Here is a 23,070-nt window from a genome sequence, read left to right as displayed (position 1 = left end):
ATGGCGGGCACCACCATCATGAAGCCCATCACCACGGAAGGCCTGCCTCCATGGGGTCCTACCACCATGACGAGCACCAGCACAGAGAGCACCAGCACGGTGCACATCCTCGTGACTACCTCCACCGAGAGCACCGCTATGGGGAGTACCGTCGTGGTAGCTCCCAACTCTTTGGCCCACACACGTCCCACAGTGCGGCCTCAGCCTCCCTCGGCTCTGCCTGTTCTCGTCAAGTAGCCCCCCAACCTAGCAAGCCAGATAGACAGAGCTCAGCCTTCAGCTTGGCTCGTTCCCTGAACACAGCGTACTCACACCCTGCCCAGACCTCCAGCAAAGTCCATCCTCGGGGCTCCTCCTCTAAAACCTCGGAAAGCTGGCCCGGAGAAGACGAGCAGATTCAGAAGCACAAAAGTGAGTCTTGGCTTGCCCCCCACCCCCCAACTCCAGCTGCCTGGCCCAGATTCCAGACCTGAGTCGGGCCCTGAACGTCCTTCCGCAGATCACGAGGCTTGCTCTCACCTGCAGGTGTATCCCATTGGCTATTCACTCGCCTGACTGTTCACCATCCAATCTTTTATTCCTGGGATTTGGCACTTCTCCAGACTGTCGGTTGTTGGTTCATGCAGTCACTGCTTTATTCATTCGCATGTTCACTTCTCGAACATTTCCTCTTCTCTAGTATGAAAGCTGGGGGTGATCACTTATACAGCCAATCCCAGACTACCCAGTGAGAGGGGTCTAGCATCCGTATCAGAACATTTACCACCGTGGATTCTGTTTGTCCATGTTTCCCCCACTGAACTGTGAGCTTCTTGAGGCCAGAGGCTGGAACCAGTGCCTGAATGAGGGCCTGGTTAGAGGGCAGGGAGGGACTTTGGCTGTTAACATATGATCCCCCAAACTTGGCCCCTGGTAGTTCCATAAACACGGCATCAGCTTCACAAACAAGCAGTGAGGGATGAGTGTCTAATTGTTTGTGGGCAGAAAAGTCAGCCAACAGGGGTGACGTTTCAGCAGAATCTTGGAGGGAGAGGGAGAGTTTACCAAGAGGATGGGGTGGCGAGGAGGATGCGGTCTTCCGTGTGTAAGTTGCCATGTGACTTAAAGAAAAGCATGGAGGTGTAGGAGCATGAGCTCAAGCAGACCTCAAATCCCAAGCAAGCTGGCACCTGTCGGGGAAGGGGTCAAGCCTGCGGCTCCTATACCAGCGCAGGACTAGCACGGAGGCACCTGAGTGAGTTCATGGCAGGCAGACCTGGGAGGGAGACCGGATCGCCGTGTCCCCTTCCCCCATGGACTTGGCTTTCTGGCCCTTTCACAGCTGGCCGAGCCCCACGAACCCACAAGAAGCTGCACACTGTGAACCTCTTCTATTTGTTGTGGGAGAAATTAAGCCACCTCATGTGGGGCCTTTCGAGAATGCTCAGGAAACTGACTGACTCCTTGGCCTTTGAAGCCTTCGTCGTCTTCATCGTCTGCCTCAACACCATCATGCTCGTGGCCCAGACCTTCGCTGAAGTCGAGGTCCGGGGTGGTAAGAGCCAGGGAGCCCTGTTCACATGGAGAAGGCCACTGATGTTGTCCCAAGCCTCCCGTGGGCCGGATCAAGTGCCGGGGGATTTATATCGCTTATCCCATTTGATCCTCACCCTGGGAAGTAAGCGGCATTGCCCAGCAGTAGAGTGAGGCTCAGAGAGTTTTGCTGAAGTCAACCAGCCCGCCGGAGGCAGAAAAGCCCAATAAATTTGAGGTTTGCTGTTTTGGACTATAGCCACCAGGTGGCGCATCAGCTCTAAGTACGCTGCTTTGCGGGAAGGATGCCCAGAACCCAGGTCAGCTGCAAGGGCCAGGAGACTGTGCAAGCAGGAGGCCCTGGAGGGATGAGGGTGGGAAACCTGGGAAGATGGTCCCTAAAACCCTGGGGAGCAAAGTAAAGGTAAGGACCTGCCACAGGGCCCATAAACTAAGGAGAGAAGAAGAGTGATGTTTCTTGCAAGCTGTTTCAGGCTCCATTCTAAGCCCTTTACTATGTGAAAAGCATTTTTTTTTTTTTTTTTTTGCGGTACGCGGGCCTCTCACTGTTGTGGCCTCTCCCGCCCGCTGCGGAGCACAGGCTCCAGACGCGCAGGCTCAGCGGCCATGGCTCACGGGCCCAGCCGTTCCGCGGCACGTGGGATCTTCCCGGACCGGGGCAGGAACCCGTGTCCCCTGCATCGGCAGGCGGACTCTCAACCACTGCGCCACCAGGGAAGCCCGTGAAAAGCATTTAATGCTTGTGAAAATTCTATCAGGCAGACTGTTATTATCACCATTTTATAGGCAAGAAGAGTGAGTCACAGAGCAGTTAAAACACACAGCCATTGGGCAGAGTCAGCTTCTCCCTAAATGGCTGAGTGTGAGGTTCCAGTGGGGAGGAGGAAGGAGAGGCTGGGTTGCTGGGGAGACCCCTGAGTGAGACCCTCCTCCCCCGTGTCCCCCACAGAGTGGTACTTCATGGCCTTGGACTCCATCTTCCTCTGCATCTACGTGGTGGAAGCTGTGCTCAAAATCATTGCTCTGGGCCTCAAGTATTTTTTGGACCCCTGGAACAACCTGGGTGGGTAGGGATGGGGCGTGTGTGTGTGTGTGTGTGTGTGCGTGTAGTGGGAGCCCCTGAACTGCCCAGGGGCGACAGGAACAGGGGGTGTTGGCACTGGGAGGTCCGTGAGCCTGGGCAGGAGCCCATTACACCCAGGTGCCCCTGTTTCTGTAGATTTCTTCATCATGATCATGGCTGTGCTGGAGTTCATGCTCATGCAGATCAACTCTTCCTCCATGCGCGTGGTCTACAACCAAAGCATCTTCCGCATCTTCAAGGTCTTCAAGAGCCTGCGAGCCTTGCGAGCTATCCGGGTCCTGCGGAGGCTCAGGTCAGCGGACCCACAGCTGCCCACAAGGAGGCTGCAGACTCCAGCCTGCTTTTCCTGCCATCCACTAGGATCAATCTCTTTATTTTCCAGAGAGGGTCTGGGACACCCCCCGCCCCAAGTCACTAGCAAATCAGGGACCTCCCACCCCTGTAATCAGCAGTCTGAAAGCTGTAATCAGCTCCGACTGCTAGACACTGATCCCCACCCCACTGACTCAGCCTCTCTCTCAACCTCTGTCCACAGCTTCCTGACCAGCCTCCAGGAAGTGACCGGGACCCTGGCCCAGTCCTTGCCGTCCATCACCGCCATCCTCATCCTCATGTTCACCTGTCTCTGTATCCTGTGCCACGGGGGCTGGGGTGGGAGAGTGAGATGTTGCAATGGACGGAGTTGGGGGGAGAGACCAGGAACTGGGGGTGGCAGGGAGAGAGGAAGAAGGGGAGAGAGGACCCTGTGAGCCTGGTTTGGTCCTCAACAGCCAGTCCTGTTCTCTGTGGTGTTCCGGGCACTGTTCCGCTACTCTGACCCCAAGCGCTTCCAGAACATCTTCACCACCATCTTCACCCTCTTCACCTTGCTCACCCTGGACGACTGGTCCCTCATCTACCTGGACAGCCGAACCCAGGGTAGGGCAGGCCTCAGGCTGGGTGGAGGGCAGGGGCTGGCTGAGTGGGCAGACCCTGAGGGCTCAGTTACCCCATCTGCAAAGTGGGGCCTCTGAGGCTTGCTGGCAGGGGTGTGGTGAGGACCGGCAAGGAACTCACAGCTCGAACGACCCCCTCTCTCCCAGGCGCCTGGTACATCATCCCCATTCTCATGATATATATCATCATCCAGTACTTCATCTTCCTCAAGTGAGGCCCCCACACCTGTGCTCCCCAGCTTTACTTCCCCCAGCCTAACCCCGGGGCATCCCCTCCCCTCCCCTCTCACCATGGCTCTGCCACGATGAACCCAGAGGAGGGTTCAGGGCCTCCCCTCCAGCCTCCTCCTGTCTCCCGCCCCAGCCTGGTGATTGCCGTCCTGGTGGATAACTTCCAGATGGCCCTGCTCAAAGGCCTGGAGAAAGTGAAGCAGGAGGTAGTGAGGGAGTGGGGCAGGGGGACGAATCAGGAAGACACGGGGAGGGGGACACATAAGCTGGGGGGAAGGAAGGAAGGTGCTCCAGGGATGGGCAGACATGGGACGCTGGCAGAACTGAGGCCTCTTCTTCGCAGAAGGCCTCCCAGATCCATGAGAAGCTACTGGATGACTCACTGACAGAGCTCATGGAAGCAGGTACCAGCAGCCTGCTTCTTCCCAGGCAGGCACAGAGCTCCAGGCTCAGCCTTATTTATTTATCTACCTATCTACCTATTTATTTATTTATTTTTGGCCATGCTGCGCGGCTAGAGGGATCTTAGTTCCCCAACCAGGGGTCAAACTCAGGTCCCGGCAGTGAAAGCGCCAAGTCCTAACCACTGGACCTACTGCCAGGGAATTCCCGACGCCCAGGTTTAGAGTCTTAGAACCTGAGACTCAGGAGAACTTTCAGAGCTTAGAACTTCGGTCCAAAAAGCTCCACGACTAACCGTCAACAACCAATTAAACTGATAGTCAATTCTTGAAAGACCCATTTGCAAAACAGCTAATTAGCCAAATTATGATTCACCAAACGTTCGTTTCTGTTAATAACGTACAAAGTTTGTAGCAGTTGGTCTTATATGAAGTGGCTTCAACTGTTTTTGAGGCTTTTGTCAAGGTGTTATACCCACTTGTCCAGAGTCACTCAAAGTGTCTATAAAAATTGAGTCTAAAAAAAAAAAAAAAAAAAATTGAGTCTATAAAAATGAAGTTTTCTGTACATGTTCATCTTTACACACCTGACTTTCTGGGTAAACAGATTTTGAGCCAATTGCTTTGCCTCCTGCTTAAAGACCTTCAGAACTTTAGAATCTGAGCTCTAGAATCCCACTCTTAGGATCATCAACACCAGAGGACTAAGGGCCCTCAGGGGTCACCTGGACCCCCACCTGCCCTCTCCATCATGAACACTCAGTGCAGAAAAGCTTAAGCAAAAAGAGGAATTAACTGTCTTAAATTATTAGCAACTTGAGAGTTCATGGGCTTTCAGGAACGGCTGGATCCAGGACCCAATGATGGTTGAGATTTGGTCTCCTTCCAGTTCTCTGCTCTGTGGCTCTCTGTGTGGTTTTGTGCTTAGGGTGCTCTTCCTTTGCGGTGGGAAAGTGACCACCTGCAACTCTAGTCCCAAATCCTCACAGTTTAAGTATCCCAAGCTCTCCCAGCAGGGGTCCCCTTCTCCCACCGGTTCGAACAACATCCCAGAAATGAATCTCCTTGGCTCAGGTTGGTCACCTGCCTATTTCTGAACCAATCGCTATGGCTGAAAGGATAGGCTATTCTGCTTGGCCAGGCTTGAGTCATATGTCCTTAGAGCTGGGGGGTGGGGTCAACCCCAGCTAGGCAACGTGCACCGAAAGGGGTGGGAGTGGTTCCCCAGGAAAATTGGGAAACTTTTACCAGAAGAAGAGGGAACGCATGCTGGATGAGCAAACAAACAAAACACACTCCATGCCCGGAGAAACAATCTCTTTGGGGTCATCCTGGACAAAAACCCCTTTAGCTCCTGTTTGACTATCTCCATGACACACGGGGTTTCCTCCACCTTCTCTCAATCCAGGCAGCATCTTGACCTCCCCCTTCTTTCCCTACATGCAGAGCCTGAAGAGGTGATAAGTGGACACACTATACAGAAGCAGCTCATTGAGAAAAAATTTGGAGGCATGACTGAGAAGTAAGGAGATGCAAAGGGAGGGGAGGCCTCAGGTCTAAGGGGAGAGGTCCGGGGGCCAGACCGGTGGACTGCCGTGGGAAAGGGGCATTGCCCACCTCTCTGGAAGGGCGGTAGAGCCCTAAGGCTTATGTAGAGCCTGTGGGTGGGATGTGGAGGCCTTGAGTGGCTTCTGCTCACTCAGAGTCACCTGGTACCACCAAGAGAATCCCACCAGCAGCACCTGAAGGGCCACGAGAGCCCCTCTGAGGCTGAGGGCCCAGGGCAGGGGCAGCGGACAGAGGCTGCAGGAGCAGGGGTTCTGCTCATCTTTTTGCTCCAGAAGCATCCCTGATCCTTGCTCTGGGCCAGGTTCTGCGAGGACTCCAGAGGCCCAAAGCGGACACAGACTAGCACCTGCCCGTGAGGGCCCCCTCTAAAGACCTTGGCGGGGCCACGTAGGGTGGGTGGACTCCAGCTGGCTTCAGGGATGGGGAGGGTGGGTCGGGAAACAGCTTGGTAAAGGCCTGGGAGGCAGATGTCAACGCGAGTGGCCGGCTGGGCCAGGACAGCTGGGGACTAGTGGCTGTGCTCATGGCCAGGGGTCCTTGGCACAGACTCCTGCGCCCTGGCTCTCAGGCCTGGCTCCCCAGAGAACCAGCCTGACTGCTGGCACCTTCCAGGCTCTTCTTGGCCACCGACAGAGCTTGAGCGCCAAGCCCTCCATGATCACGGCCCCACCCACACCTCCAGCACATCCTGGCTTTCCGTACAGCACAGCACATACTTCTCCACCTTCAGGCCTTTGCCCACACTGTTCTCTCTGCCTGGAATGTTCTCTGGCTGCCAACACCAGGCTCAGGTGATCAAGAGCCGGAAAAGCTGAGATCCAATCCTGCTCGTTTCATCTCCCGGCCGCCCTCCCGGCCGCCCTCCCGGCTGCCCTCCACGTTCCAGATCCTGGTACCTTTGCCTGGGCTCCTCTGTGATGCTTTCCCTGGGGGTTTCTCGGCCTCCAAACTCTTCTCCACTGGCCCACCTCCACCTCCACTGAGAGTGGTCTTGTTTTTGTTGTTTAGTTTGTTTGTTTGAATCTTTTTTTTCTTCCTTCCTTTTTCTTTTTAATGATTTAGAGACTGATCTTTGTTAAAAGTAGTTTTGGCTTTCCCTGCCTTCCCCGAGTTTACAGCCCTACAAGGCCTCCTGTCTCCCTTAGCTTAAGGTCCGGGCGCCCTGCTTTGACCTCCCCTGGATGTCTCCACCTTGAATTCATCCGTCCCGAGGCGCACTCCGGCCCCCAGTACACTCCCTGCTGCTCACAGACCTTGGCGCACCAGAAACCGGGTCTGAGCTCAGCAAACCCTCAAGTGTCTTTCAAGCTCAGCTCAGTGACGCTTCCTCCAGAAGCCTTTCCTGATCCCCAGTACTTGGGTGAGGTTTTCCTCCTCTGGGCCCCTCGATGCCCTCTGTTTATACTTATCACAAGTGTAAACACCCTTGGTTTGCTTTCCTGGCTCTGCCACAGACTGAGCTTCTTAAGGGCAGCGGCTGTTTCTTATTTGTTTCTATGTCCTTGGAGCACCGTGCAGTGTTCATGGATTTCAGGGTTATATGATGGCTGGATTGATAAGACAGGCTGGCAGTGAAGGAGTTAATGAATGGGTAGTGGGTGGGGCTGGGGGTTTAGGTGGATGGCTGACTGTGAAGGGGTGGGGGGCGGGGCCGGGGAAAAGCAGGTGGATGGAGGGATAGGTGAGTGAGGGAAAGGGCGGGGCGGCCCCATGGGTGAGGAATGGCTAGATAGACGGGCGGGGATGCGGGTAGGTGGTTGAGCGGGTGCAGGAGTCAGCATGGGGTAGCTTGGACACATGGAGGCATGGGCGGTTTGGAGGTGAACAGTTTAATCGTCAGAACCCTCTGTGGTACCGGCAGCTGGTGGCAGCAGGGGCGCGGATATGTGGAAAAGGAAATATACCGTGGAGGGCCACACACAGAGAAGTGGCGCCCGTGGCTGGAAATGGAGGCATGGGGTGCTGTGAGTGGGGGGAGGAGGGGGCTCTGGGGGCTGAGATGGCCCAGCCTTGCCTCCCCCCTGCCCCCTCCCACTTCCCCCCTCGCCCCCCCCCCGTGCCCTCAGGCAGCGGGAGCTCCTGTTCCACTTCCTGCAGCTGGTGTCCGGGGTGGAGCATTACCAGCAGAAATTCCGCTCCCAGGCAGCTGTCATCGATGAGATTGTGGACACCACGTTTGAGGTGAACCAGGCAGGACCTGGGAGGAGCCAGATGGAGGGGGAGGGCACTGGAAGGCCGGGCCTCGGGGGGCTTTGCCTGGAAGCCGCCCTGAGTAACAGTGGTGTGGGCCTCTGGGAGGCAGAGGGCTGGCGCCATCACCTGTCACCCACCCCGCAGGCTGGAGAGGAGGACTTCAGGAAGTGATCCCCAGAGTGGCAGCCCGAGTCCAGGCTTCAGCCTCTGGCAGGCTCTCCCCCGGGTCGGGCCAAGTCCCCATCTCTGCTGGAAAGATCACTGGGCCTGCAGGGCTGGGCCCCAACAGAGCTTTAAAACCCCAGGTGGCTCCGTGTCCTCCCTGGCTGGGCCCAAGCCGCAAGGGAACCTGTGGGCCTGCACGCACGTGCATCCTCGAGCATGTGTGTGCGAGTGTTTCAGGTGAAAGGCTCTGTCCTTGGATCCCTCCCTGCCCCACTGGGGCCTGGCATCCTGGCCTGGCAGGGCCTTAACAGCAGCCAGCGGGGTGACGTGGCATGTGGGCCAGGCTCAGTGCTGGAGGGAGAGGGAGCGGTCACCCTGCTTTGGGGAGGGAGGCCCGTCTGGCCCAGGAGACAGGAGAACAAGAACAGGACGGTTGTCAGGGCCCGAGGGACCAGGATGCTCCAGAAACGAGGTCTCAGAGCCCAGGGCTACCGGCACCGTCAGCATCCAGCAGAAGGGCGCCAGCTCGATGCGGGCAGCCTGAGCTCGGAAGGCAGAGGCCATCGCCATGCCCTGCCCTGCCTGGGGTCAGGCTAAAGAGCCTCAGTGAGGGGAGGGAGGGTGGAGGCTGCTCAAGTCCTTGTGGCCTCGGGGTGGGGGGCCGGGTGTGTGTGGAGTGGACAAGCCTCTGTTAGAGGGAAGCAAGGGATGAGTTCCCCTGCTTTTAGCCTGAGCCCGGGCAGGATGCCCAAGACGGCGGCGGGGCACTGAGCACTCAGTCAAGCCCAGCCAGAGGGAGGGAGGCCTCCCGCCGGGTGGGGAGTGAAGCTGGCAGAGTGAAGCTGGAGGGCACCAGGACGGAACCCAGGAGTGGGAGCTGAGAGGTGACAGACAGTTTTGCCAGCCACCCCCCTACCTCCAGTGCGGACCAGACAGTGGTGACGTCTACGGGCCCCCGGACAGAAGCAGCGCGTCTCCTCCCTGGCCCGGCCGAGGGTGCGGGCTGGCCCAGGGCCCGGGCATTGACTGTGCGGAGGAAATGCCATCTGGGATTTGGGCACAGATTCCGGGGGTGGAGAGGCCACCCGGCCTCACCTCACCCCACCACCTCACACACTGATTCAACAAGCATTTCCTGCCACTTCTCACCCCGTGGCAGCCACTCAGGAGGCTCCTGCTGGGTGGCACATGGGAGCTCTTCCAGCGGCTGCCCCACCGCAGGCCCCCGGGCTGTCTGCGAGGCCATATCCGACAGGCTTGAGCCGCTGGGAGGCTGGAAGTTTTCCCTCCATCCCTCATTCCTGTCACACTCAGCCCCTCAAGCTTCCAGGTGGGAATCAGTTCATTTGCCATCTCCCCATCGCCACCCCATATGGCCTCCCAGGGCTCTAGAGGGCAGGGCCTGGGAGCTGGGGCTGTTCCTCAGTAAGTGCCAGCATTGGCAGGTAGCCAGGCAGGCACGAGGCCTGGCCGGCCGGGCCCTAGGGTGCTCTCCACAGCCACCCTGTCCAGCCGCCTGGGGTACCCACACCTCGTGCTCCCACAGGATCTGCTTCCTGCCCATCCTGTCTCAGGCATGGGTGTGTGTCTGTGCATCTGAGGAACAGCTCCGGCTGGGGCAGGTGTGTACCTGGGGCTGTGTGTTTTGCGGTGTATTCTCCAGGTTATCCTCGGGATGGGGGTGTTGCTTCTGTGTGTGTGTGTGTGTTTCCGGTTTGCTAGGTTATGTGTGTCTTTTTCTGGATATATGTGTGGTGTCTGGGAGGAATCTGAGGGTGCATGGTGGGTTTATGTGTCTGTCTGGTGTCTTGCGAAGTTCTGGATGTGTGTGTGTGCATGTGTAGTGAGCATTAATTCCAGCCACAAATTCAGGTGCGCAAAAAATGTTCCATCTTTTCTTTAAATGACATTGAATTGCATCTGTCCCCTTATCCCTCCTACGGACAGTGGATTTGACCTCGGTCCCCTTCGCGCTCCCTGCCAGCCCCTTGCAGGCGTCTTGCTCAGGACAAAGCACTGGGGAGTCCTTCCGGCATGTGGTCCACAGGGTCCAGCCTTCGTGGTCTCTTGCCCTGCAGGGGCTCTGCCATGTCTGGGCCACATGCTGGTATAAGAATCTCACAGGCTGAGAGCTCAGTGCACTGGGGCCAGGCTGGCTAAAACTCTCACGCGCCACTCTGAGTCGTCCTGGCAACTGAGAGGAAGCAGAACTCAGGTGCGGCTCAGAGCCTTCACTGGCTCCCGTCCCTTTCCAGTCTTGGGGCATCATCCCTCTCCTGTGACTTTGTCTCCGAACCCATAACTCTGCCAATATTGGGAGTCTCTAGAGGTTCGTTCCTCTACGTCTGTGATGCTGGGGTGTTCAGGGGACCCCAAATTTGGGAGCTGAACTTTGCACCCTTAGCACCGTCTGGGCTGAGACAGCAGAAGCTCAGCTGTGGGTGGTGTGGGCACCCTGTCAGGGGGGTGTTGGGAGCTGGAGGGGGGTGTTGGGAGCTGAAGGGGGGTGTTGGGAGCTGCCGAGAGTGGGACTGGGGAACAGGAGAGGGAGGAAGAGTGAGGCACTCAGAAGAGACCAATGCAAGAAGCAGTGCTAGCAATTTATTGCTACATATATGGTCCAGAAACCTGACATGCCCTCCACCGACGCGCTCACTCCTGCCCAGACCCGCCCGCTCCCTCCCTCCCCCAAGCCCACAGGGGTCTACTACAGGGTCACACAGTCGTGCTTTAGAAGTTGGAAGGAGTTCTGCCAGGGAACCGTAAGGATCTCAAAGTCACAGAGCAGCTTCTGCAAATAGATCATGAGGAAAGAAGGAGGGGTGAGCCCAGGCCCCAGGCCGCCTGCTGCCCACAGTCAGCCCTGTGCCTGCGGTGCTCCAGGATGCAAGGAGGAACATCAAGTTAGATGCCAGGACCAGAGCCCAGATCTTTCCAGCCCAGCCCCTCACTCCAGGGGGAGCCCCAGTCTGCTCCTCTCTGCACCTCACACTGCTCTCAAGGCTGAGTCATCCAGGAGGCAGGGACAGGGCTAGCCAGACCGATTCGAGCTGTACAACCCGAGGGCCCGGCCGCTGGCCACTGGGTGAGCTGATGCCTGGCTGGGGGCAGGGCTGTTACCTCCTGCTGCACCCCTGCGGCCAGGGGGCAGGTGGTGAGGTCTATGTGGTCTCCAGCCATGGCATTCTTCCGACAAGCCGTGCTTCCCATCTCCACGGTCAGGTAGTACTTGATGCCCGCCACCAACTGAGGCAGAGGTGGGGGCAGGTCAGGGGTGCCGGGGGACAACCTTTGACCTGGACCTCTCACCTCCCTCCATTTGCTCCCATCTCCCATTACCTTTCCTAGGACATATCCGGCACACTGCCTTTGGGATTCAGGTCTGGGAGGAGGGGAGAGGAAGGATGGGGAGGGGGCGGCAGGCAGTTCTGGTGGGGAGCCCTGGGGAGAGGGGCAGAGACTGGGCCACGCAGGAGGCTGAGACCCAAGTCCACACAACTGCCCCATCTCCCTCTCCCCCCCTCCCCAACTCGCCCATCCCGGCAGGGACTAGTGTGAGGCTAGTGAGGTAGCCATGCAAATTCAGGGTTGGATCTTATTCGAAATTTAGATATTCTGTTCCGCAAGAAGTTTTGGCATTAATTGGATTTTGAAAAATATGTTGTATTAAAATGCCATGCTGATTACTCTTGTGTCGCCCCCTCCATCTGCTGCCCGGCTGGCGTCGCGCTCGCCTCCCACGGCCCGGCCCCGCCCCGCCCCGCCGGCCGGGCGCACCTGGCTCTGCGCCCGGAGGATGGTGGTGTCGCGGAAGTAGTAGACGCTGTTGCTGCCCATGTTGTAGCTGGCCATGGCCGCCTGCGTCGCCTTCCGCACCTGCGGGTCGTTGGGCGACAGGTCCTGCCGCTCTCCGACCTCGCGATCCCCCGGCCGGGCCCGGGCGTCGCGGGGCAGCGCCAAGAGGCAGAGCGCGAGCAGGGCCAGGCCCAGCGGCAGCAGAAGGCTCGGACGCGCCATGGTTGCCGGCGTCGGTGTCCAGCCGCGGGCCCGCGCCGCTTTTACGGGCTGCGCGGCCCCGCCCGGCCCCGCCCGCCGCGTGCCTCCACCGGCGGGGAGGGATCGCCGGGCCTGGGCAAGGCCGCCTTCCGGGCGCCGAGGGGGACAGCGGACAGCCCCGAGCACACCTGTGTATCACGACGCTGCGTGCCCTCCAGGCACACCTAGTCCGGTGAGGGAAAGGGCAAGGACAGCCCCCAGCAACAAGTGCCACCAGTGGGACAGTTCACAGAGGCCCATCACGTGTGAAATACCAACAACAGCTACCAGCAAGCTCTTAACTGTCTCCACTGTGTAGCCTTGGAGAAGTTACTTAACTCTCACGGCCTCAATTTCCGCCTCTGTGAAACGGGTTGCTGTGAGGATTCAATAAGTAAAGGGCTTAGGGGAGGCCAGGAGCTGTATAAACAGCAGGTAAGTAGGAGATGTTACTGCGCCGAGCGGGGCACTGTTTAACCCTCACAACCAGCATGACGTGGGGATCAGTAATGTTTCCACTTTACAGAGGAGTGAACAGGAGAAAGAGGGAACAACTGATTTTGCCCAAGGACACCGACTGGTAAAGAGTAAACGGTGACACTGGCTTTTGAGCCCCAGCAGTCTAACCCAAATCTGTGCTCTCAAGCCAGACTGAACCCAAAGAATGAGAACTGGCCAGAAGGAGGTGTGTGGGTGGTCCCAGCTCTGCCGTTTACTGCCGGGGGGACTTCCAGCAAGTCCCTGGACCTCTGGGAGCCTCAGTGTCCTCATCTGAAGAAATGTGACAACTCTTGTCTTCTAAGGTTGTGCTGACAATAATGGCCTGAGACTGGGTCACCCATAGGTAAACTGGGCCTGTGCTGGAGGTACCAGCAATATAGGGCTATGATGTTTTTTGGAATAATCTGACAATCTATAAAAAACAGCATTGAAGTAGTCAACACGGGAAAAGTGTGGCTTTTGTTGGGATGTTTTAGAATTAGTATTTTAGAGTTCAGGGTCGTTTGTACTTTTAATCACTTGTTGCCAGGGGGAGGTGGGGCTTTTTGCTCCTGGGACACAAAGATCTTATTAGTGCTTAGGGCCTCCAAGGATCTTACCTGGGGTTTGGGACAGGCTGTGGTTTTCAGTACCCAACAAAGTGTTGGTGCTTAATAAGTGGTAGCTATGATTGTGATGAATATTATGAGAAAGCATCCAGCATGCCCCCCGGCACCCCCACCAATTCTCGGCCTCTCAGAATCCCAGGGCCAGGAAAGGCACTGATTTCTCCCAGGGAGACCAGGACCAGTGTGGTCACTGCCCAGTCCAGCTACTACCCCACCCCCTCAGCCCAGCTGTGAAAAACAATCTTTGGATGCCAAGGGACAGTCTCAAGTTTGTTGTGGGCTCAGGTGTCTGCCTTAAAGGGACAGACCCATTTGTGTGAGAGCTGGCAAGAGCTTGGCTTGATGAGGAGGCCAAGGTCAGGCAGGACCCCAACCCGAGAGAAGCTGGGAGTGGGGGAGTAAGAGGCCCAAGCCCACAGCCCAGGGGAGAGGTGGAGAGGTAGCCCCAGGGGGCTAGGAGTCTCCTTGGGTTCTCCCGGATCTGCTCTCCTGTTACTTGGAACTCAGCTGTGGCCACACTTAAACTCCAACAGCTCCCTGGGAAATAAGCCAAGGCCCAGTCTCTGACTCACCAAGGGCCAGTGGGTCCCCAGCTCACTTGCCCCTACTCTACCTGTTATTCCTTTGTGCTGACACCAGCAAATCTTTTGCATGCCAACCTAACAATTTTCAAAGACTTTTCACCCACTGGTCTGTTCTCGTAAGCACCCTGAGTAAGCATCATCCTCATTTTGCAGATGAAGAAAGTTAATCAGAGAGGTCAGGACACTTGTCTAAGGTCACTCACTCAACTAGATGTGGTGTCCTGGTGAGAAAAGAGGGATGGGGAAGGGAAATTAACAATTATCAGGCTCCTGATATGAGCCGGGCCTTGCACCAGGGACTCAACATACGTTCTCTCATCCTCATAAGAGCTCTGCAGAAGCAGTGATTATTACTTTTTACAAGGAGGAAATGCAGGGTCAAAGGGGAAGGGTCAGGGGTGGGCGCTGGGGGGCAACCATGTGCCAGCATCCTAGTGTGTGAGTTCTGGACCACTCCACAGGGATATGAGGTCTGCTGTGCAGAGGGAGGCTCCCTGGGGGTGCGGGTGCCCCGGGAAGGGTTTTCCCAGGGCTGGGTCTCATCTGGAAAAGAGTCTTAGCCTGGACTCCATTCATGCTTAGTCTGGACCACTCTGGCTTCCAGAAGGAGGCCTGGGCCAGGTTTGAGCTCGGATGGGCCATCCCCACTGGCCACAGGACACGGCTTTCAGTTTTGCTGTGACCCAGACATCCCAACCCGGGTTGCCCACGGCACCCCTCTCTTGTCCCTGGCTGATGGGTCTTGCTGACCAGGGTGGGCCCTCGATATCCCCTTCACCCCAGGATCATGTTACCCTGGGCCTTCACGCTGCTCCCAGAACCCTCTTCCTTGAACCTTGAGCTGGGCCGCAGTTATTCCCTGCCCAGGGCTCGTCTCCCCTTTCCTGATGGATCATGTCCTGGAAAAGGGGCTGTGTGGCAAGGAAAGCTGCGATCCGACCGTGATTAAAGCTGCCCTCTGGGGAGAAGCTCTCCCAAGTGCCCTGGGTTTTGCGTTCATTAGCTGGTTGAATCTTCACAAACCTGCACCAGCTGACAGAGGAGGAGACTGAGGCTCAAAGCAGTGAAGCAACTTGTTCCAGGTCGCACGGAAGGAACTGAGCACAGAGCCAGGCCTGGCGGGCTCTTTCAAGCTACCATCCTTCAAGGCCAGAAGTGACAGTAGAGAGCGCCCTGGGTCCCTGCAGGGAGGAGGCAACATGGAAGGGAGGTGCATGTACTTCACACCTTCTGGGCACGTACTTCACACGTACGTGTGTGACGGTCACGAGCACGTACTTCACACCTTCTGGGCTGCTACTGGGGCAGGTGGCAAGGTGAGTCTTGGGCTTGGGTTTGCCCTGTAGCCTCTCCCTACTTCCTCCCCAGGGGCAGCAGGACCCCTTCAGGACCCCGGAGTTCATGGGTTGGGTCCACCTCAAGCTTTGGGGCAGATCTGAGAACTCGTGATAGACTGGTTCAGGGCGTCAAGCTCTGGCTCGGGTGCAGCAGGGAGAAGGAAAACCAGGTCAATATTTGCTGATTTCCAGGCCCACCCATGTCTCCGGCCAGGCACATCCTGTCAGGCAGTGTGGGCTGACATCTAGATAACCCACCTCCTACCCATCCCCACCCAGGTCTGCTTTCTCCAACGTTCCAGGCCTCGTTCCCTTTGTCCTGCTGGCCGAGGTGGGGCTGGGTCTCTGAGAGGCTGCTGTCACAAGGAACATTCCAGATGCCATTGGTCTCCTACAGCTCCAGGACTGATGCGGGAAGTTGGGTGCGACGCACGAAGAAGACCAGATTGAGGGTTCGGGGCCCACCAACCTGTCACAGATACTGCCTGGGCCCGAGGGTGAGATGAGAAGGCAGGCTTCAGCCCCTTCAGACAAAGCCTGTGCATGAGGCAGGGAAGCCTGTCCCACAGGGCTCCGCTGGGCGGCCCCCAGCAACCAGCAGGGACAGAAGCCGCAGGAAGGGTGTCGTGGAAGAGGAGGGAGTCTCCATTACCTCACAGAGTGCCAGTGACCATCTGGCAGTACCAAGGCTGAGCAGGGAGAGGCCGTGGCCCTGCCCAGCCCCTGCCTAAGCACACCAGGCCTGTGTGACAGCATCACAGCACATGGGTCAAGGCTGAGGGGACTCCAAGGTGACCCTGGACCCAACGAGAGTAACATCAGAAACACAGTATGGCCTGAAACTCCAGGGACAGCCCACATTACCACCTCAGTCTGGTCTTCAGACTGGCACCCTCCCAGGCAGCAGCCTGTTAACACAAGCTGGGCCCAGGTCCGGCCACCTGGTGACCTTCCAGGGGGGCTTCTCACACTTCCCAGACCCAAACTTGCACTGAACCTTCATCTCTACTAATAACCATCATACTTTCTGAGTAATCACCTACTTGCTCTATCCTCAGGTCTTTTTGGTTTCCCTTTTATCTTTCTTCTATTGTACTGAGACGTAGCTAATGTGCAGAGAAGTACACAGAACGTATCTGATCACCACCACACAGGTCAAAAAGTGGAAACTGCCACTCCCGGCCCCAAGTGCTCCCAGGCATTACACCCGCCTCCCTCCCCCAAAGGCAATCACTCCCAACTTCTTTTTCTTTACCATCGACTTTTGCAATAAGCATTTTTTTTTCCCTCTAGTTTTACCACCCACGGAGATCCCTACATAGGGATCCAGCTGGGGGCCCTTATATACAAAGCTGCTGTGAACAGTCGCTCAAGTGCTGGTGCAGCTGTGCGTGTCCTCAGTCACAACCCTGGGAGCGGAATTGCTGGCTCACAGGGTGGGTCTTCAGTTTTACTGGCAAACACCCTTTTCCCTAACTGTTCATACCAATTTACGCTCCCACCAGCTGGGTATCTGATCCTGTTGCTCCACTTCCTCATCGGCACTTGGTATCGTCCGACTTACAACTATACGTGAGCGTATAATGGCATCGTGTTTGCATTTCTGACTACGAATGTGATTGAACACCTTCTAACAGGCTTATTCACCACTTGGGGATTCCTCTGTGGCTGCCTTCCACGTCTTTTACCCATTATCCTGTTGTGTTGTCTGCTTTTTCTTGACTGCAGCTCTGAACTTGCTCTAGAGAGTCCTTTGTTGTCGATGTGTGTTGCAAATATTTCCAACCATGGGTTAGGCTCCTCACTCGCTTTATGGTATCTTTAGATGACGGAAGTTTCTATAATGGAGTTGAACTTATCAACTTTTTCTTAATCTTTCCCTACCCTGAGATCATGAAAATCTTCTCATATTATCGCAATGTTTGTATTTATTATCTGTCATTTCTCTCCTCACCACACTGTAAACCCTCTGAGGATAAACAAAGCTGCTGTGAACATTCGCTGAGGTGCCAGTGCAGGTGTGCCGGTGTCCTGAACAATTCCAGCACTGCATCTGATCCTTACAGCATCACTTTCCAGGAGGGGAAACTGAGTCTCAGAGAGGCCAAGCGCCATGACCAAGGAACACAGGGCTCTCAGGTTTCCATATTATGTTTTGAGGACCAGTCTTCCTCACCCGTAGAAGAGGAAACAGTCACTTGTTACTGTGAAAGAAACAAGTGTTTGCAAAGATCTTAGCTCTGGACCTAGTTCATACCAAATCTTCAACGAAATAAAGATGAAAATATACCAGATAAAAGTGTATCTCACTCAACCCCCTACCCCAGTTGTGATGCTCACATTCTTTCTGCCTCCCTAAGAGAACAGGGCAGACTGCAAGAGCCCTGCCCACTCCTCCCAGAGGCCAGGAGAGCACAGGACAGTTGGCAGGTAAACCTTCACCCACATCCCAGCCACCCTTTTCCTAGTAGCTCTGACTGCCACTGACTTTTCCACCAGGTGCTACCTAGCCCAGCTGTTGACCACATTGACATCTGGAACCCAGGAAGGGATCAACCCACACTCTCTCCCACATTACTAAAGGACTGAGACACGCCAAGCCACCTGCCCAAGGCCCGTGTGGCCAGGATGGCTGCCCTCCAGAGTGGGAAGGAAGCTGCCAGTTTCGATCTGCACTGATAAGGAGGGCAGCAAACCTGGTCACTCCCGGAGGAATAGGCCACTCCCAGCCCGCCTGCTTCTCATATACAAAGCCCAGTCATGAAGGCCACTGACTTTATTGATTTAAAAAACTTTACAAGGACAGTGACTGTTTTGCCAGAAAGAGGGCCAAATGGCATAAAACAGACCAGAGGTGGGAGCAGGGGGGCGGGGACAGGGCCAGGAATCACTCAGAAAAGCTGGTAACTGCTGTCACGAAACTGGCAGGGAAAGGAAAAGGGGGATGCATGCAAGGATAAGAATTCCAAAAAAGTTGAAATGGTGAGGGGAGAGAACTCCCAAAAGACCCTGGAGTCCATGGGACGTGCGCACAACAACAGCAATCTTTTCCTTTGTAGAGGACGGGGGAGGAGTCCTCACTTGGCTGCAAACTCTGGAGACTCAGTGCTGGGGCTCGGGGTCGGGGGCTCCCCAGAGAGCATCACAAGAACGCGTCGCACCACTCTCGAAGGCACCCGAAGCAGTCCCGGGACTGCTTGGCGTTCGCACCGCACGTGTCCTTCAGCCATTCCCGGAAAAGATCTTCATCTTTCTTTAGCACCAGAAACTGACCAAGGACCACATAGGCCTGCAAGATGGGCAAAGCAAAAGGCGGGCTGCTGAGCGCTCTGTAGGACTAAGACAAGAAGGCCACTTCCATGCCGCTCCCAGCACAGGAGCCCAGGAGACGGGGCAGGCTCCAGCCTGCGGGCTCTGCAGATCTCACACCACCGCCCATCCCCAACAGGTACACGCACTCTCCTCACTCCCCAGTTGCGGGGAAGCACTGTAGTCGGCCACCCCCAGCCCTCCCCGGCTGCACGCAGCCGCCCCACACCTTGTCAAAGCCCCTTTCCTCCAGCTTCTTGCCCAGGACTTCGCCAATGCCGGCCAGGCTTCCCACTGGCTTTTCCCCCATGGGCTCTGCCACGAAGTCTCGGTGCTTTTGGGAGGTTGTCATCTTGATCAGGCTTAATCTGGGAATCCTAAGAAAAGGGAAGTTACGGCTAAAAACCCGGGAACTCTCGAAGGCCCACTGGCAATCTCACAGTAAGAGACAGCTGGAGCATCCGTTAGGAAGGCTTTCTCGATTTCCCCCAGTTTACGGATGAGAAAACAGAATCAAGAAAAGTCTTTTCCTCACTGTTCAAGAGAAAGGTCTCTGCCACTCCCTGCGGGAGCTGCGTTTTGGTACCGCCCCACAGAAGAAACTATCCTGCCCTAACAGGTGGCGCACGCAGAACAAAGAGCGTCGCTCAGTACCCAGGACCCATCCTAAAGCTGTCACTGCTGTGACCTTGGCTGGGCAAAGGCGGCACTGACCCAGAATGGAACGACCACCTGGTCCGAAAAGCAAATGAAGGGCTCTCCCACCCGCCCCACTGGCTGTTCACAGAGCGAAGGCGCAGCGGGAGCGCACACACCCGCTCAGCCAGCCCCTCAAGCTCCACGCCACCAGCCCCCTCCGCGTCCCACGCCGCCGGGCCCGCCCCAAACGCGCCGCGCCCCGCCCCCTCCCCGTGCCGCGGCCGAGCCCTCCCACAGGGCACGTCTGAAAGCGCATCCTCTGGCCTGTCGCAGCACTTGCGGCCCCTCCTCTCTCCCTCCTCCCTGCGCGTCCTCCGACCTCCAGCCCGGGCCTTGCTCCGCGGCTCGCACTCACCCACAGCTCCGGTTTCGTAACGGGTTCTCCCGCCACCCGGCTGCTCCCGCCGATCCCTCAACCCACTAGAAGTTTCTTCCACTTCCGCTTCCGGGTCGCTTCAAGGGCCGCCTTAAAAAAATAAATCTACATTGGGCACTTCTAGCCGCTTAGAATCACCGAGTTGAGGCACCCCCGGACCTCGAGGGCGCCCTTAGTAGGCGCTCCTTTCCGGTTCCTTCGCGGGAGGCCGGGCTGCCTTCTGTGGTCTCGCTTCTCGGGAAGCATTTCCGGTCTCAGGGAGCAGAGGTCTGTGACAAGAAAACTTTATTTCTCTGCTGCACGGCATCCGGAACCTAAAGGACTTACCCTTGGCCGACCTGATGGTGGGAAGAGTTAGAGGGACGGACAAGGAGAGAGGCGTGGCCGGGAGACTTCCGGGAGAGCGCCGGAAGTACGGTGTGCGACTCAGGCTGACACGCGCCGTTCTCCTCGCCGTCGGGCTTGCGAAAGTCTGACGGGAACCGGAGGCGTAGGAGACCCGAGTCCAAGACGACTCCACTGTCGTGACCGCCGACAAGTCCTTTTTCTGGGCTTTCATTGGCTCAGCTGCGAAGTGAGTCGTGGACGAGTCGATCTCAGCGTCCAGCCTGGAGAGCGGGGTCTTTTCAGGCAGCGCCCGTGGGATTCGAGGGCCAGAGAGTAAGTATGGGGCTTTCTCTCTGAGCGTTTTTCCTCCGTAATAGGGAGGCAGGAGGGCAGGGGGCGGCAGCTAGGGATGACACGTCGGAGTTTCCTTTGGAAGCCATCAGTCTCCTGAGTACGCATTAGTCCTTGTTTTTTCAGTACCCAAGTCAGAAACAGTAGATGTCGAAGACCAAGCCAGCCTACCCTGACCTTTAATTAACTCGTTCCTGACTTGGATTCTCCTAACTTGTCTGTGTCTGTACTGTGTTGAGAGATTGAGCATCTGTGTTGTGTGGTTGTGCTGCACCTGGGATGTACAAGCATGTTGAGGAAGAAATGGTTTATCTTACTCCTTCCCCAAGTGGTTGCCAGAATGATTGATTTTTCTAGAACACGTATTTAGTTTTTGTGGTTATGTCAGTACTTAAGAATAATAGGAGTTTTTTTACGTGCCTCACACTGTGCTAAGTGTTTTGCTTACGATTATTTTGTTTTAATAACCGTGTTCTGAGTTAGCTACTGCTTTTCTCTGAGGTCTAGAGAAATTGAACAGCCAGGAAATAACCAAGGTAGGGTTTGAATCCAAGCAATTGGATTTCAGAGCTCATGTTCTTAACCAGGACACTGTGTCACTCCTCAGTAAAAGGCCTCTCCCCATGTTCAAAACAGTCGTGCACTCTGAGCCTGCCATCCAAGAAAGTCAGGAGGAGGAGTTGATAGTCTCTGCATCCCTCACCGTTCTGGGACAGGACCCAACATGTCTCAGGCCACCAAGAGGAAGCATGTGGTGAAGGAGTTGCTGGGGGAGCACATGGTGCCCTCCGACCAGCAGCAGATCGTGAGGGTAAGTGACATTGGGGACCAGCTGCTCTGCCCCCGCTCCTCCACTCCTGTTGGGCCCCTGGGGTGGGGGCAAGGTGCACCACAGCTCAGTGGGTGTTGGAACCGGCTGATGAGGCTGACTGGTAATTGGTCTCTCCTGGACCAGGTACTCAGGACCCCAGGGAACAATTTGCATGAGGTGGAGACAGCCGAGGGGCAGCGCTTCCTGGTGAGCATGCCCTCCAAATACCGCAAGAACATCTGGATTAAGAGAGGTGAGAGAGGCAGCCCTTTTGGAGACAGAACCGTTTCCTATGGCCTCAGCTTCCACCACTGCAAGCAGGACTGACTGTGCTTTTTCTCCTCTCTACCTGCAGGGGACTTTCTCATTGTTGACCCTATTGAAGAGGGAGAGAAGGTGAAGGCCGAGATCTCCTTTGTGCTCTGCAAAGACCACGTGCGCTCTTTGCAGAAGGAGGGGCTCTGGTAGGATGGTCCCCTTGGTCACTGGCTGCCCTACTTCTCTGGAGGATTTACTTCCTAGTTGTGGATTTAGGGGAGGGAAGATCATGGCATCTCAGGCAGGAACAGCTGGAAACAGCTTTTTTGCTGAGGAGTTTCTCTGTCCTTTCTGACTTCGGCTCTTCTCTTGGCACAGGCCTGAGGCCTTCTCCGAAGTGGCTGAGAAACACAACAACCAGAACAGGTGAGGCACAAGTCCTGGGGTAGGGAAGACAGAAAATGGGGCTTCAGGCCTTGGTACCTTGAGGGGAAATAGAACCTTCCTTCATTCCTACATAGGGTCCCTGGTGAGAGCTTCTAAATTTGTGGTTGAAAGTATGATTTAAAAGTCAGATCCCCTGGGTTAAAGTTTCGGCCTTGTGAGTTATAACTGAGTGACCTTAAGCAGGTTAACCTATAAAATGGGAACTTTGTAAGGGTTAAAGAGAATAACGCTTGTAAAATTGCTGAGCATAGTACCTGGTGAGCAGTGTGGGTTTATTGAGTGTTGGTTGTAGTAGAATCATTATTATTAAAGTCAGTAGCTCTAGCAAATTTTTTTTTTTTCTAGCAAATTTTTGAGGTGGGGGTGAGGAGGAGGTAGTTTCTTGCCGCTTTTTCTTGGCCAAGTTTCCTGCGATTCTCTCTGTGTCTGACTCGCTGAGCCCTGACTGCTTGGCCATATGGTCCTCCTTTTTGTGGGGCTTCTTGGTTTTCCCAGAAGGCCTTGGGCTAATTGTCCTTTCCCCCCACCCCGATGCAGACAGGCTCAGCCAGAACTCCCAGCTGAGCCACAGTCATCGGGAGAAGAGTCCAGCTCTGAAGGTGATGCTGACCTTTTTGTTAACACCAACCGCAGACAGTGTCATGAGAGTGAGGAGGAGAGTGAAGAAGAGGAGACAGCCTGAGACCCCGGGACCCTCTTCTCCTCCTGCTCAGGGAATAGTCCTTGGCTGCTCTGAGCTTGGACATGCCCAGGAGCCTCTGTGGATCTTTCCCCCTGGATGGGGACAAGGCAGGGCCCTTCTCTGAACTGACTTTCTGACGTAGGAGAATTAAACCCCTGGTGGGTGGTGACTTACGCTGGTGTCGGAGTGGCTCTTTGGAGGAAGGAGGGACATGTGGTAAAGTTAAAAACTGCTCCTAGGTGGTGTCCTCATGGGCAGGTGGGCTGAATGGGTAGGAAATGGGAAATGGCTGGAATCTTTCCTAGTTTCTCCCTCTCTCATCGGGCACTTAGTAAGTGCCAGGCCCTGTGTGCTTCCTTGCATGTACTTAGTAAGTGGGAGCATTTCCACCTCATTGCCTGCTTGCAGTTAGTACTGGTTCAGGCATTCAGGATCACAGTGGGGCTTAGTGCCCATCTGCCTTTACGAGACCCTCAGGATGAATTTCACAGTGCCTCGTAAGCTGTTCTCCCTGCCTTTCTAGTGACTTGTGACTGCAGGAGCGCCCACCTCCATGCTGCTGTGTACATCCCCTGGTTGATGGCCTCCTCATGGCTACTCAGACCATCACTCCTCAGCCCTCGTGCAAACCACA

At 56.0% G+C, this 23,070-nt stretch overlaps 4 protein-coding genes across 5 annotated transcripts; 2 read left to right on the top strand and 2 right to left on the bottom strand.

Moving 5' to 3' along the window:
- CATSPER1 (cation channel sperm associated 1) lies at nucleotides 1–8,222 on the top strand. Its single transcript, XM_027089881.1, has 13 exons — nucleotides 1–145; nucleotides 304–411; nucleotides 1,322–1,534; nucleotides 2,483–2,596; nucleotides 2,753–2,909; nucleotides 3,153–3,244; nucleotides 3,392–3,535; nucleotides 3,700–3,763; nucleotides 3,917–3,989; nucleotides 4,127–4,187; nucleotides 5,631–5,706; nucleotides 7,820–7,934; nucleotides 8,091–8,222. The coding sequence occupies exons 1-13, from the start codon at nucleotides 1–3 to the stop codon at nucleotides 8,115–8,117; spliced, it is 1,389 nt and encodes a 462-aa protein (XP_026945682.1). The 3' UTR covers nucleotides 8,118–8,222.
- Nucleotides 8,223–10,690: 2,468 nt separating this feature from the next.
- CST6 (cystatin E/M) lies at nucleotides 10,691–12,167 on the bottom strand. Its single transcript, XM_027090787.1, has 3 exons — nucleotides 11,889–12,167; nucleotides 11,232–11,357; nucleotides 10,691–10,902 (listed from the first exon to the last, which is right to left on the bottom strand). Exons 1-3 carry the CDS (start codon nucleotides 12,126–12,128, stop codon nucleotides 10,819–10,821), a joined length of 450 nt encoding a protein of 149 aa, XP_026946588.1. The 5' UTR covers nucleotides 12,129–12,167; the 3' UTR covers nucleotides 10,691–10,818.
- A 5,770-nt stretch (nucleotides 12,168–17,937) lies between these two features.
- Nucleotides 17,938–19,646, bottom strand: BANF1 (barrier to autointegration nuclear assembly factor 1). Its single transcript, XM_027090788.1, has 3 exons — nucleotides 19,540–19,646; nucleotides 18,715–18,862; nucleotides 17,938–18,465 (listed from the first exon to the last, which is right to left on the bottom strand). Exons 2-3 carry the CDS (start codon nucleotides 18,835–18,837, stop codon nucleotides 18,319–18,321), a joined length of 270 nt encoding a protein of 89 aa, XP_026946589.1. The 5' UTR covers nucleotides 18,838–18,862; nucleotides 19,540–19,646; the 3' UTR covers nucleotides 17,938–18,318.
- Nucleotides 19,647–19,777: 131 nt separating this feature from the next.
- Nucleotides 19,778–23,070, top strand: EIF1AD (eukaryotic translation initiation factor 1A domain containing). Of its 2 annotated transcripts, none has more exons than XM_027090785.1 (6): nucleotides 19,778–20,220; nucleotides 20,875–21,049; nucleotides 21,194–21,302; nucleotides 21,405–21,513; nucleotides 21,686–21,733; nucleotides 22,292–23,070. In XM_027090785.1, exons 2-6 carry the CDS (start codon nucleotides 20,963–20,965, stop codon nucleotides 22,434–22,436), a joined length of 498 nt encoding a protein of 165 aa, XP_026946586.1. In that variant the 5' UTR covers nucleotides 19,778–20,220; nucleotides 20,875–20,962; the 3' UTR covers nucleotides 22,437–23,070. The 2 variants fall into 2 exon arrangements, with proteins under 2 accessions (XP_026946586.1, XP_026946587.1); XM_027090786.1 differs by having other exon boundaries at nucleotides 20,846–21,049.

Source organism: Aethalodelphis obliquidens, unplaced genomic scaffold, assembly GCF_003676395.1.
Source record: "Aethalodelphis obliquidens isolate GAN/ISIS:26980383/991018 unplaced genomic scaffold, ASM367639v1 scaffold69, whole genome shotgun sequence".
Lineage (NCBI taxonomy): Eukaryota > Metazoa > Chordata > Mammalia > Artiodactyla > Delphinidae > Aethalodelphis > Aethalodelphis obliquidens.
Note: the sequence above shows the minus strand (reverse complement) of the source record. Positions and strands in the feature narration are given on the sequence as shown.

What these genes read in the sequence shown, in the direction of transcription:
- CST6 (XM_027090787.1), bottom strand. Translation starts at nt 12,128, where the DNA reads ATGGCGCGTCCGAGCCTTCTGCTGCCGCTGGGCCTGGCCCTGCTCGCG. An exon ending in TCCTCCGGGCGCAGAGCCAG is followed by an intron (nt 11,358 to 11,888) that starts GTGCGCCCGGCC and finishes CCTCTGCCTCAG; the next exon opens with TTGGTGGCGGGCATCAAGTA. An exon ending in CCGCAGGGGTGCAGCAGGAG is followed by an intron (nt 10,903 to 11,231) that starts GTAACAGCCCTG and finishes ATCTATTTGCAG; the next exon opens with AAGCTGCTCTGTGACTTTGA.
- EIF1AD (XM_027090785.1), top strand. Translation starts at nt 20,963, where the DNA reads ATGTCTCAGGCCACCAAGAGGAAGCATGTGGTGAAGGAGTTGCTGGGG. An exon ending in TTGCAGAAGGAGGGGCTCTG is followed by an intron (nt 21,514 to 21,685) that starts GTAGGATGGTCC and finishes CTCTTGGCACAG; the next exon opens with GCCTGAGGCCTTCTCCGAAG. An exon ending in AAACACAACAACCAGAACAG is followed by an intron (nt 21,734 to 22,291) that starts GTGAGGCACAAG and finishes ACCCCGATGCAG; the next exon opens with ACAGGCTCAGCCAGAACTCC.
- BANF1 (XM_027090788.1), bottom strand. Translation starts at nt 18,837, where the DNA reads ATGACAACCTCCCAAAAGCACCGAGACTTCGTGGCAGAGCCCATGGGG. An exon ending in AGGAAAGGGGCTTTGACAAG is followed by an intron (nt 18,466 to 18,714) that starts GTGTGGGGCGGC and finishes CCCATCTTGCAG; the next exon opens with GCCTATGTGGTCCTTGGTCA.
- CATSPER1 (XM_027089881.1), top strand. Translation starts at nt 1, where the DNA reads ATGGCGGGCACCACCATCATGAAGCCCATCACCACGGAAGGCCTGCCT. An exon ending in GCAGATTCAGAAGCACAAAA is followed by an intron (nt 412 to 1,321) that starts GTGAGTCTTGGC and finishes GCCCTTTCACAG; the next exon opens with CTGGCCGAGCCCCACGAACC. An exon ending in CCTCATGTTCACCTGTCTCT is followed by an intron (nt 3,245 to 3,391) that starts GTATCCTGTGCC and finishes CTCAACAGCCAG; the next exon opens with TCCTGTTCTCTGTGGTGTTC.